General features: G+C 35.1%; 1 protein-coding gene across 1 annotated transcript; it reads right to left on the reverse strand.

The window, feature by feature from the left end:
• Positions 1-1,807: 1,807 nt before the first annotated feature.
• On the reverse strand, positions 1,808-6,177 carry LOC126750691 (uncharacterized). The gene is made up of 5 exons (XM_050460387.1): positions 5,878-6,177; positions 5,612-5,817; positions 2,340-2,516; positions 2,147-2,288; positions 1,808-2,093 (listed from the first exon to the last, which is right to left on the reverse strand). Exons 1-5 carry the CDS (start codon positions 6,155-6,157, stop codon positions 1,849-1,851), a joined length of 1,050 nt encoding a protein of 349 aa, XP_050316344.1. The 5' UTR covers positions 6,158-6,177; the 3' UTR covers positions 1,808-1,848.
• Positions 6,178-14,319: the final 8,142 nt, after the last annotated feature.

Here is a 14,319-nt window from a genome sequence, read left to right on the forward strand (position 1 = left end):
CGCGTTGGTCTTTTAATAACTCAGCTCCATTCTTCACTAAACTCAATTTTATTATCTCTTATATATGTCAGATCTTCCCGTTCTTCTACTTTAGACCAATATTTGCACTGTAGCTGGCAAGGTCTCCAGGATCAAGTGTCTGTGTTGTTATGCATGTTTACCCGATTGTTGTTTAATTTCGAAGTTGTACTACTGCAACTTCTCGAACCATCTTGCGACTTGTCCTTTTGGTTGTTTCATCTTCAATAACCATTTTAGGGCTATATGGACTGCCGTAATCAGAAATTCTTGTCCATATATTTATACAAATGGTCTACCATTGACAATATCTACAAGGTCCTCGTGACGCAATAATTCCTTTTTGGCTTTGAGAACAATCTGCTAAAATACACGATGACTACTTCTTCGCCATTCTGACTACCAATATTGGTCGCATCTATATCCAAAATTACCTTTCTTTGTTGTTGTAAGTATTTTACTATGGGACTATAACATAAAGCAACTTTTATCCTTCTAAAAGTAATATTGCATTCCATGTTCCATTCAAAACTGGATTGATGTTCTGTTAACCTATGCAAAGCGGCAGGCAAGTTCTTCGAGAAACCTTCGGTAGTAAAGTTCAAAATAACTGAAGAGAACTGAGCTTTCAAGAGATTTTCCCATATTTCTGATGGAGATTATTCTGAGACCTTCATCTTCGCAAGGCAACAACCGCCCCTTAGTGCTGACTACTGAACCAACCAGGAAAACTAAATACAGTCATTTAGTTTTCCTGGTTGGTTCCGGAGGTTTAGAGATCTCCGGATAGCAAACAAGGTCGCATCTGGACTCTACAGTCACATTTCAGGTGTCCAGGGTGTCCACATCAATAGCACTGAATAACTTGGAATCCCGCGAGGAGACTGTTGGATTCTTTTTTTTAATTCCTGCCTTATCAGCTCGATGATGTTTCTAAACAGATTGTGTAGACCAGATGAATAAGGTCTCTTACATCTGCCTCAAACTCTTGTAAAGTTTCCCTTGCTTCTTGATATAACTTAATTAACTTCAAGGTAGAACTTGAGATTGGCATAGCTGCCCTCGATGTTGGTACATTGGTAACAATGTTGAATTCAAATAATAATCAAACATACTTACAGATCCTGTATTTCTTGTGGGACCTACAAGCTGCGTTGAAGAAATTAATTTGTGGAAGCACAAAGTTAATTAGCTTATAAAATATTTTAAAATCTGCCCGATCTCTATTGACTAAAACAAAAAATACATTTTGTAGATGTTGTAAAATTTGGGTATATTCATTGACTGGAAGAATAATGGACTTGTAGGCTAAATATTTAAGAAATCGCCCTTACGTTCATTTCAGTCATCATTAGATATACATCTTTATATAAACTCCAGATCTCGTATTAATGAAATCTGAGATAAAGACGATCTTTTAAACTTATAATCTAAAAGGGTTTTATTCTTTTTCTTATTAAAGCATGTTAAGTAAAATTTTGCAGAGAATTCTTCTCACAACACTGACCTAGTATTGTTACGCCTGGTTGAAGTAGTCAAAATATAATTCTATAAAATAAAAAGAAACGGTAATATACCATTTTAGATCAACAGAAAAACATAAGAATTTAGAGAATTGAAAATCTCTTATTATTCCTTCATAAGGAACTTCGGCAGGACTTGGAATAATTATTTAGATCGTTAAATATTTATTTTCATAACTTGAAATTGGTCTCGAAGCTAATTTGCTAGCCATTCCAATAACCTGCCCCGAATGCCAGCAGCTTTTAGCTTAGTAAGTAAAACTCCATAAAAAAACATCGTAATGTATTTTCTTTTAATCAAATAACACTAGCAAGAAATTCCTGATGGCACATCTTGACAAACGTTAGATTTCTTAGCCCCGCTAACTTTGACATCCTTAAAAGTCCAATCTGCGCAGCCTCCTGTCGCGCATATAATTTGCATTGCCACGCTCTTCTTGCCGGTCATACTGCCATAGACATTATCCAGGGTCAAGTTTGTAATCGGAATGTTGGCCTTGGCTTCTCCGCTTGGATAGTTTTCTTGGATAGAAACTGCGTAGCGATCGATATCTGAATTTTTTTACTCATTTATTTACTGTAGTCACCTAACCTTATTTACTTACGGTTAAATTCAATATTTTTATACAAAATATTTTTAATCGATCCAGTACTGCCCTGGTTGTTCGTCTTAATATGAATGGCATTATTGGCATATACAATTTTTGAGTCTAGGAACTGGACATCGGACACGTCACCTCCTTTAACCTAAAAACCGAAATCAGTACTAATAACTATGACATCAAAATCTTAAATTACCGATAAACTTAATCCGTGGGAACCGTTACAGTGGATATTCTGGAAAGTGAGTTTCGAACCACCTCCCACCACTATACAGTCATCTTGGTTCACCACCTTCGAGTTTAATATGGTGTTGTTGGTACCACTGACGCCAAATCCATCGGTGTTTTTGGCATATTTCTTACCGGCCACACCCTGGAATAAAACAAGGAAAAATTTGGATTTTGTTGATATAAGATACAAGTGACGGTTTTAACTTTTAAAATGGCGGATAACTCCAGAGAATGCAATAGTGACGTAATATTCTAAACTCATAAGTTCTTGCTCAATTAGAGACGAAAGGATTACTCCTTTTCTCGATATTTGTTTGCCCATGAAGAATCTCTGTTACCGGGGAGCGTATTTACATACTATACTACAGCATAGAGCACCATAGAACTCGGCTACATTTTGAAGCGAAACGTATATTTTTAAATTAAACCAAAGTTAGGAATGGACTAAAAAAATTACGTTTTACGCGTCCGTATTTAAAAGTTGTACGGTTACGTACCTTAAAAAGCCCACAAGTCACTATTAATTTTTTTTTTAAATACAACCCACCTTCACAACATTAGGTTTGTTTTAGATTTTCCAATCGCATCATATTTATTAAATATTTAAACATCCTTTAACTTTTATATCGAAATAGTCAGCAAAAAAAAATTCAATAATAATAACAACATAAATGATTACATAATATATAAGGATTACATAATATATATTACATAAGGCACCAAAGAAATCACATAAAAATATTTTTCTTTCTAATGCTCTGTTTGTAGTGATAAATAGGCGCATTTCTAAACTACATATTATACTGCAGTGCAGAGCCGCCGAGTTCTATGGTGCTCTATGCTGTAGTATAGTATGTAAATACGCTGCCAGGGAGGTCATTCATAGTTAAGTTCGCATTTTCATTTAAGATCCCAGCGATCAGGTGAAGCTACAACAATGGCGAGTTCGTTTGGCTGTACGACTCTAAGAGTAAAAGAGTCACCGAACCTTCAACATCCTGGGATGGAATATACAAAGTTCTGGAAGTCTTTAACGATGCCCTTTACAGGACTCAAGGTACCTGATGAAGAAACTGGTAGACAGATTTTCTACCTGGCTATATCAAATCAGAAGCCAACCTATAAAGATGTTTGGAAAGCTTTGTGTTCTCTAAACGAGGAATTGCTTGCCAAAGACGCCGATGGTAAATGTCTATATCGACTCACCATATTTGGGATCATTTCGGGATTTAATGGACTGAGGAAAGGGACACTGTAACGATTTTAACCGTAGCGTAAATGATGGGCACACCGCGTGACATCTTGGAAACACGTAGCAAGTTGGCACATTTTCAGGACCAGTGGTATACTTAATATATAAGGAGCCTTCGCCACTAAGAGGCCAGAATGTTGGGGCGACTTTTAAGTCGCAAAAAGTATAAGAATAAATAAATCCAGTGTAAATTAATATTAGTCTAGTAGTCTTAAGTAATCGAGTTTAGTGTGTCTTCATCTTCTTTTTAGTCGCTAATCTGACACAGGTAACGTGAGAACATAAATTTATCTTGCCGATACTTCTCCAGTTTTCCTGGTCTTGCGTGAATTTTGCAGTCTGATATTGGAACGTCGTTTGTTGCGACAATGTGATCGGTGTATTTTGTGGGAGATCTTCTTCGTCCTCTTTTACCTTCCATGTCACCAAACATGTGAAACAAAGCCTATTTTTTGCTCTCTTTTTTTAATATTCAATTGTTCTACCATTTGTAAAACGAGCTGTCCAAAGAATTCTGAGCATACGTCTCCAGCACTTTATCTCGAATGAATCTATGCTCTTTATCTCAGTTTCCTTAAGAATCCAAAATAGAATTCCGCCGCATAGAGGAAAATTAGGAAGAGTAGGCATATGAGAGAGACATCGTACACAAACAAAATCGCTTATTAAATAAACAGTGCGGCTCCCTTGCTCCCTGCTTGCCCCATCCCCCTCTCTTATCTTTTGAATGCGTTTATATAAAAAATTTAAATTTGGCACACAACATTAGCAAGCTATACACTGCCATACTACGTTTTGAACTCTAGCTCATTTTGCAAAACTTCAAAATGGCGGAGGGACGCCAAAATATTTTTTTTTGACATGACAAAAAATACAAACTCTACAAACAAATAACACCTAAACAGGTGTATTAAAGAAATTAAAAATAAATGAAAATGCGAAAAATAAGATTTTAAAAGGTTGCCATTTTGCTATGGGTAAAAGTAATGACTTAATATTCTAGGACCAAAACCAAAACATTCAGTGAAAGCAAACTATGTATCGCAGGACCCCCCTTTCTATTTAATTTTATTTTTCAAAATGGCGTCCCGCCACCATTTTGAAGTTTTGCAAAATAAGCTAGGGACCAAAAAGTAGTATTTAGTTTGCTAATGATGTGTACCAAATTTCTTTATATAAACGCATTCAAAAGATAAGAGGGAAGGGGACAATTAAGAGGCGCACTGTATATAAATATTACCGTGGATACGCTGGATATTGTTAACCTAACCTAGCTTTTAAATTTTGATTTGTTGTTAGTTATAATGTGTTAGTGCAGGTGCAGGTAAAAAAAATAAAAAAATTTTTAAAATTTTAAATGTATTTTTAGATTAGATTCTTCTTCGATGGGAGCGAAACACGTGTAGCGTTTAATAATTTTTTATATTTAATGAGACCGTGACCTGCAGTTTTTACTTTTGTTTCGTATTTTATTTCGTCTCTTGAGAAAAAAATGGATGACATCTTTCCACTATAACTAATCGTTTTTATAATTTATACTGTAGATGCCTCACTTCTAAACTATTAAAAATTGCCTTCCCGTGATTTCAACTGTTAATACTATATATTTTGTTTAAGTTTTTTATGTATGTGTTTATGGATGTCACCAGTAGAAATGTTTCATTAAATTTAGATATTAACGTTTTAAAAATTCTGCTTGTCATCAGAAGTGTTTATTGTATTATTGTCCAATAGGTGTTTTTATTTTTGATTTCTAATGTACACGTGATGTTTGAAACATGTCACCATTTGACGAAAGTTTAATTTAATTTATTGTGATAGTGCAGTTTTTATTTTTTGTTTTGTTATAGTTATAACTTAAAAGAAAAAAGAGAAAAAGATGTGAAATGCATATAAAATTTTAAAAAAAGCTTTAGAAGCTCATAAAAATATAAATTCCTAAATAACTACATAATTTTAAGGGAAGATGTGTGATATGCTCTTACCGGATAACCATCGTAATTATCCACGTGGATGTTCGTAACCAGATTGTTGCTACCCGACAACAAAAAGCAATTATTAGGACAATTCTTCAATTTCAAATTTTTAATATGGGAATCGTTCAGTTTAAACCTCATAAATTTCGGCCTCAAAATGGTGGTTTCGGAGTCACCTTTCCAGTGTTTCGGACCTAAACCATCCAATAAGTGATCTATAATAAAACGATTATGTTAATCAGAGAATTAAAGTATTGGGATCATGTCCTACTTACTATCTGTTCCAGTAACCAAGACATTTTTTCCAGTAATACGAACCAAATCTCCAGCCCATTCAGCCACCACATGCGTTACATGACCGTCAAATACCAACGTGGCGCCATCTTTTAACGCTATTGTCATTGTGGTTTCTGAAGGGATTTCGATATCTTTTAGGGTGAGAGTATCGCAGGTTTTTGCCGCAGTTGCTACATTGTTATAGTCAGAAACTGTACAAGAATCGGCGAGAATTTGGGCGATTAAGCCCAAGAGCAAAATTACAACCTTACAAGCCATTTTGTAATATCTGAATGGGATCTAAAGGTATTTAGAAGCTATTTCTCATTTCTTAGTGATAAGAGATACTTAAGTTCAAGTATTTGGCAAATAAACGCCTATGAAAAATTAGAAAAAAATAAATAATATCATTGTACTTTGAACTTTTTGTTATTCAAACAATATTTACTTGAAAGTAATTTATTAATTTGGAGCAGCTCATCTGATCTTTTTCTTAAATATTTATTATTATAGTGGTTTGGTGGTGTTAATCATCCGTCAGTTAAACTATCTGAGTTATGAACAAAAATAACATTTTTTTGACTGAATGAAAATATTAAGCTCTAGAATGAAAAGTTTAACTAAAAAACTCCAAAATATTAAGTTATTTAAATTTGGATCGTGTTTTTCTTTGAAATGATGAATTTGATTAAATAAAATTCAAAATTTGGGTTTTTTAAAAAATGGCGGGTGCAATCAATAATTTGAGCTCGCCATTAAATTAATGAGTAAAAAATAGATGAAAAGGACTACTATGTACCTTTTTTATTTTTAAAAAGTGTATTTGTCTTTGTTACACTATTAAAGGTACCAAAAATGTAATTTTACCATTGGATTCTTCTTCTTCTTCTTGTTCGGCCCTACTAATTATGGTGCTCCTACAATAATTAAATATAATAAACTCTCTTACATTAAAGTTTTAACAAATAACTTAATTAATACTAAGTCAATACCAAATATTAAGATTGCCAAATACAACACAATGACTTCTAGGGGCATTTTTTTTAAAACGAGTGATAGAACGCCTATTTTACAAAGGCCTAATCTAGTTTACAACATTCCTTTTACAGGTTGTGAGGGTTGCTATATTGGACAAACTATCCAAACACTGAAACATAGAATTACGCAGCATAAGAGTGATGTCGCATAGCTAAAAAATCTTGTGCCTTGGCGGTTCATTTTTTAAATACCAGTTTGATTATGATAATGTAACTATATTGCATACTGGGACTAACTACCGGAAACGCTTGTTTACGGAAATGGTTCATATCAACAATGAGAAGAAATCGATTAATTCTAGATCTGACATAGACCAACTGAATGTGATATATTGCAATTTATTAAAATAATAATAATACCTATTTTTTGTTTCATAGTATACCTTTTATAACTAACCTCGTATCTGATATTCTTATTGTTATCAGCGAAAAACATAGTCCTATTGTTTAGGGAATGTTGTGGATAAGAAGTAATATCATGTACAGGCTAGTAACTGTGTAGTTTCGTTTTATTTTATTATAATTGTAACCGTTAAGATGTAACGTTAACTTCTAATAGTCCTTTTTTTTTAAATGTATATGTCTCTTAATGTAAAATTTTAATTTCCACCTTGTAAGTATTTTATGACTTTAAATTATTTTCGTTTTAATTGTAACTTTATTTTAATTCTTGGACCATTTGGACATTTTAATAGTGTGTATTATTTTTCTTTGTATTTTCGCTTTCCTACTGAAGAAGCTTTATATAAGAATAAAGAAGAATCTTTATTTATAAATTTAAACAGACCGATTCCCAAGGATAACCAAACTACTTGTATACATATAGTAGAAAAAATATATATTTTTTCTACTATTTTCAACAATATATTTTCTCTTTTTAATAGTGTCAAAGAGTTTACGATCTCTGTTTATCTTTTTTAAAACTTCTTTGCTTCTTACTTTTACTACTGCAATACACCCATATTTCAAATGCTTCAAATTTTTTAATCATATTTGTCTTAAGAGCAACTCGCAGCTCCATAGAGATAACCGCCCAAATGTAGCAGTCGAATCTCAACCTAACCTCCAGATCAAAATCGGTACACGAGGTTATCTTTCTCAGATTTTTCTTTTCTTTATTGGATGTTCAGTTTTTACATAGCCATTTTCGAGGATTTCTAAAACATTCCACACGTTCTATTGATTTTCCAGCAGAAGTTAGCTCAGAGTTAGTAAAAGCGTTTTCATCCCTCGTTACTACCATGAAGTTAGTTTTTTCTTGATGTTAATATTTAAACCCATGGCTTTATTATGTTGGCCCACTATGCCAAGGAGTTGTTGTAATTTATCCATGCTATCTGCACAGAAAACTGCGTCATCAGCTCGAGTGCTTTTTGAAAAATAGCCGCCTAGTAGAGGTTACATAAAGAAGGAGAAAAAACGCTTTCCTGTCATATTTCTTCTTAAATTTTAAACGCTTTTATTACTTCATTTCCGACCTTTATTTTTGCATTACTCATCGTTAAAAACCACCATTCTTATACTCAGTAGTTCTTGTGTTTTTCCTCTGATCCCTTGGACGCTCAAAGTACTAATATTTCAGTTTTCCATTTACCAGTTTAGTATGTATCCATTCTTTCTTAGGCTTAGTAAGCTTTTTGGCAAGTTGAAGTTTTACGAGGAAATAACTTGGCGCCCTGGAGATATGTATTGATTGATTTTTTTCGAGGTTTTTTTTCCTCTAGATCAGTTTTCTTACAGAGCTATGGAAAGCAATCTTTCCCCATTTAATCAATTCTACTCCTTAAATTATGGGTTGCCAGTTTCGCTGGATCCATTGTACCGAACTCCTTCTTCTCCGCCTTCACCGTCATTGTGGTCTTCATCCTTATCCCTGGATAAAAATGAATCTCTGGATAAGGGGATAAGATACGTTATACCCTGCGATACTGGTCTCTAGCAGAACTTACCCACCAACTAATTAAGTCAGGTTCACTCCTGCAATGTGGACGCGCCTGCTGAATTGTCTAAGCAAGTTCAGACAGAGATTGTGTTTCTGGTTCCTCTAAGGCCGGGTTAATTTTTGTGTATGTAACCACGACAAAAGGCCGGAAACAAATAAGAAATGTATAAGTACAGGAATCATTAATAAATATGTACATAAATTTATTGGAGTCCCATGAACATGAAATGGCAAAACAAGGAGTCTCGATCATTAAACACAAAAAATATATAATGAGATAAAATAACCGGCTTTGAGCGTATCAACCTAAATATTATTCGGATTAATTTTAGTATAAATTAGAAATCAGTGACAACTACTAGCAAAAGGTTTGTGATAACGTTATAAAAATACTCAACCCAAGAGAAATTATGTGGATGATCTGAATAGTAGAGAGTTGGTCAGAGGATTAATGACCCCGTAGTAGACCTTATTGCAGTTTTTTTTTGTGAGCACAACACTTTAACTAAATAAATTATATTGGTTTGTTTTCTCGAAGGACGACTCATCCAGGTATGAAACACCTTCAATTTTTATATATTTTTTATTTAAACTAATTGTTGTTAGTTTGTTGATTAAATATTTGAAAATATTCAATCAATGGTAATACAAAGTTTGAAGTGGGCTTACACCCGCACACTTTCCTTTCGGCGGTGACGTCGCGTTTATTCTCTCTCTTTTTCCTATGCGATATGGTAAGGTAGCTAAGGTTAGATTCACCGAACGCCGTTTCTATAGTATGCGCACACAACACATTATAGTAATGTAGTCAAATTTGAAACATTTTACTTTGTAGTATAATTCAACAAAGTTCCTTTAATTTGTCAAAGTATTAGATTATTAGTTATAAAATCGGAAAGCCAACAGGGTTTGGGCTTATAAGTGAGGGTAATCTCCATAGAAAAACCAACCCTAATTTTATAGCTTTGAATAATTATAACATTTTGAACAGTTTAGAAAATTTTATTTTATAACATTACCTCATTATTAAGGAAAATTCATGTTAAAGCATAATCTTGACTAGGTTGATGTTGTTGGTACCTTGATGTTGCATTGCAAGGCGTTAAGCAGCGTCCAAGCGTCTGGTTTTTTTCAGTTTCCATGGTAAAGTGTAATGAGTCTCCATTTTAGTAAAAAGTTTTATTGTGCCTTGTACATACTTACAGTACTACTTATTTGATGCAGGAATTGCCTATATTTTCAGTAAGATTTTAAGGTTGACAGATGACTTAAACATGGTGAATTCTAAAGGGGAACCATTTTGACAGATTTGGGTTAGTGGATAATTTTTCAGCCAAGAGTTGAAGACTCCAGCTTTGAGCGGATGTAAAAACGAAACACCTTATCTAGGTCTAATTTTTTTTGAGTTAATTTAAAGTTTTGCCTGGGCTAATTTTAAAGAAATAGACTAAAGAATTTTTAGGGTTTTCTGTGTTATTTTGTCATAAAAATCCCAAAAAAGGCCACATTTCAACTTAGGTAAGTTGCATCTGATACTTAGTCACCTAATTTTTGTAGTTATTCTTATAATCCATTAAATATATATTTTTATTTTAATCTAAAGTTAATAACGTCATCCAACTTTTTAAAGTAAAATTTTACTAAAAATTATTTTGCTATTTTGCTTATCTGAGAAATTCCATTTTGGCTTCCTCATCTTTTTGTTTAGTAGTTGCATTATTCACTTACCCATTCCAAATAATTTTAGATTTCTAGAAATATTTATTTTCACTATATTTATTTACAACTATTTAAATCTCCCAAAAACAGTACGAGCAACAACGGCGATGCGGCTCCTTATATACTCGGCAGAACACTGTTTCGAAAGATTCCTGCTTAACCTTCGACGTGTCGGGCCATGTACCACTTGTGTCACTGTACAGAATGATGAAGAACCAGCTGGTTTCTTGGTGTTTACAATGTCGTTACACTGGTCCCTTCCTAAGCCCATTTTTTCCTGAAATAATTCTAAAGATGGTAGATATCGATATTGGCAAAAGGCTCCCCTGTTGCAACTGGACTTCTTGTAGAAATAATAATCAATGGTTTTCTCCAGAGAACGTCATTAGGGAGTATAACAGCACATCAGATCTTGCACGCCAGTAGGCCTGAAGACCACTTCTAATATCCTGCGATTCATCCTCCAGGCTAGCTCATCGAGTCCACATGCGAATTTGGAATTGCTAAGCTTGTCAGATCCTCGGAAAGCAACTCCTTTTTTAGAGAATACAACGCGTCTCGAACGACCTATTAGGTTGACTTCTGGTATGACGCCTCTTTGGTAACCACGTAAAATATCTTTCTACCAGTCTGTTCATCGGTTACCTTCTCTGGGATTAGACCGATGAAATTTTTAAATTTATTTTGAACTTTCTAGGGAAGAATTATTCTATTCCTCCAGACATTTGTCAATCCTTAACTGCACAATGTGTCAGAGCATACCCAGGTGGAGCGTAAACAGTCTTGTTGTACTTCACAGGTTGCGCCGTACCGGCAATTACATTAATTCTTTCGACTATTAAGATGATAGCGCCTGATGAATTTATCGAATATCAAATCCGACTCTGATTGGATTTATCGCAGCTCAGCGTCTTCGTGCTTTCCATAATAGGAAGCCAGTACTGTTAAAGTAAAACTCGAGGTTTATCCCTCTGCGGCTTGTATATTAAAGAACATCGTTTATGGCTTATAGCACTTTGTATATAGACTATACCCAGGATATCTGAAGTTTCGGTGATAAGTTTTCCTGCGTCTCTTAGGACCATAGAGCTAAACCAAATCATCGTTGTTGTAACTTTGGTCTTTGACACTGGCATCAAATGTGTCTTTCATCCGATTATGAATGTAATCCATTCTCCTGTGTTAGTTCACTTACGTAGTCCTCCCCGGTAACATCGCTTCCTTGCGGGCAACCGAACTTCGGAGTTCTCTTCCCATCACTATTCGAGCCGAAGACTCGCCGGTGCTTTCTTGGATGGTCGATCAATAGGCCAGCAGAAAAAAAAGAAACTTATTCCAGTCGCTTTGATGACTAAACACCGATTATTAGTTCCATTCATTCGTTCCAGCATGCATTTTCTTGATTCCCAGCATCTTGGAGATGCTTTGAAACAAGCTGGATTCAGAATTTCGTCCTTGGTCTAAATGCGGCTCCAAAGATACACCAAATCGATAGTTCCATTCTTTTATTAAGACGTCAGCGCTAGTAGAAACTTTTTAGTTCAATAGAGGGCTTCAAGCCATTTGCCGAAGTAGTCCATCACGACCATGATGTAGTTATTTCTGATTCGGGAAACGAATAACAATCCTTTCAAAGGGACTTCTCACATTGTACTGATGCATTAAAACTTTCAGCTTTTTTGTGGGCCATTACTTGCCGCCGATAAAATTCATTTGCTGCATATTTTCCTCACTTTACCCAGGGTCTTTGTTACTTCAAGATGTCCTCCTGACTTACCGGCATGAATTTCCTCTAGCAACTCCGAAATCTGACATTTAGTGCAAAATACAAAATTGCAGCAATCAAACAAACCGGTATCTTTTTGTCTCCGGTTTGTCTGATCTCCTGAGTCACCTGAGCCGTCACTCTGTGTTCCACTGCTTCGTATAAAGACATCACAACAGTAATCAAGATTGCGATTCTGGCAAAAGACTATCCAATCCGTTACGACTACCTAAACTCAACCCAATGAACCCCATTCAGATTATAACTCTGGACAAAATTGCAGCTGGCAAAGATCACATCACAAATCCTGCTTTTCTGAGCTGTACTTCCGGAGAATATCTAGTTCTTTATTGTAAGGATAGCGCATCAGCTAAACGGGTGAAGGCAAAAAAAATATTACCGACTTGACACCATGAAAGGGAATCTCGCTAAATGCCATAGAATAACACAAGATTCCTCAATCTCGCAGTGCAGTGGGATACTTCCCAAACTCGATTGCGTTGAAGACGACCCCGATCTTGGATCTGCTACATAGGCAAAACAAGGCCCCTTTGTTGAAATGTGGTGACTGCTAAAGAGCCGAAAAAGGCCCTCTTATTACATTGGTCTTTTCGGTGGAGCAAAAATCAACAGCAAGTGTGACAAAAGGCAAACGAAAAGCTTAAGCTCAAGGCTGAGAATGTAAGTACGGACGCCTAGGAACCAGCACCTTCTGCTGTGGTGCTGGTTGGTCCAGTTAGACTCAAACGCAAGCAGGAGAGAAGTCGTTATTGCCCCTGCCTTCCGGTTTCCATGGGGGAACAGACGAAGCACCACCTCTGAATATAAAGGGACTAGAATGTTGTAGATGCCATGGAAAGCCCCCTGATCATTGGCTGCGATGCGAATGCTTACAATACTAGAATAACTTATTGTTACTAACAGAAGCATTACAAATAAAAAGGAGTTCTTGATCTAGCTTTCATAACTACCAAATCTCCTAATATTAGTGACTGTAAGGGGATTGGTGAAGGAAATGGGCAGAAAAAAATTACTTACTTTGCTGGAAGGGGTGCCTATAAGACGCTACGATATCTGCAGATTCTGCGGGAGGAAGAGGAGTCGATGAGACATTTGATTGCAAATTGTGGAGCACTGAGCCCTAGGAGATAAGGGATTCTAGACACATATAGGCTGAGTGAAGAAGATCTGCTGACATTTCCACTGAAGGAGCTAATCCCAGTCGCGAATGTCTTAAATAGATAGAGACATAGGAAGCACAATAGATCAACAATGTTCGCAGTGCAAAGGGCAACCTTGGGCCAGACCCCTCTGTACTATATCATATTATATATCTTTCTTTGGAGTTTTAGCTCTATATTTCTTCAACTTCGTCCTCTGTAGCTTTAATCGTTGGCATATATACTTTAACAGTATAACAGATACAAAAAAACTCTTAAGAATTTAAATAAAATCGACGTGGTACTCTTTTTCACCAAATCCAATGATAGAAGTAGACTTTCGATATCTTTAACGGTTTAACTAAGATTAAACATTTTAAAAAATTATAATAAGCTCATACTCATCGTATTCATTTTTATGCCAAAAAGTCACCTATACCTTAAAGTTTTTGTCTTGAAACTTTCCTAATTAGACCCAAAAAAGTCGCAAAATAGTATGTTCTTGCCGCCCATTTCATTTAAATTTTCTTCATAGTAAGAAAACCGTTAGATGTATTCAAAATCTGAAGTTACCACTGAATTTGTTGGACAAAATCAGCTGAAACTTAGTACTATATTAACGGGTTTATCTTTATTTCGCTACGAGTTTATTTCGCTAGGCCACGCTCAAATTTCTCTAAAAAAACCAGAAAGCTCAAAACAGAAAAGTTTTTTAATCTCTCAAGCATTCGTTAATTTACAAAAAAACGCTTAAGAGAAGCTTGAGGTTCGTCCAAGTAGTTTTTTAAATAAACTACGGCACAATAAACTTTACATAT

The sequence above is a fragment of the Anthonomus grandis genome, chromosome 2 (assembly GCF_022605725.1).
Source record: "Anthonomus grandis grandis chromosome 2, icAntGran1.3, whole genome shotgun sequence".
NCBI classification, from domain to species: domain Eukaryota; kingdom Metazoa; phylum Arthropoda; class Insecta; order Coleoptera; family Curculionidae; genus Anthonomus; species Anthonomus grandis.

What these genes read in the sequence shown, in the direction of transcription:
- LOC126750691 (XM_050460387.1), bottom strand. Translation starts at nt 6,157, where the DNA reads ATGGCTTGTAAGGTTGTAATTTTGCTCTTGGGCTTAATCGCCCAAATT. An exon ending in CCCACGGATTAAGTTTATCG is followed by an intron (nt 2,289 to 2,339) that starts GTAATTTAAGAT and finishes TTCGGTTTTTAG; the next exon opens with GTTAAAGGAGGTGACGTGTC. An exon ending in TAAAAATATTGAATTTAACC is followed by an intron (nt 2,094 to 2,146) that starts GTAAGTAAATAA and finishes AAAAAAATTCAG; the next exon opens with ATATCGATCGCTACGCAGTT.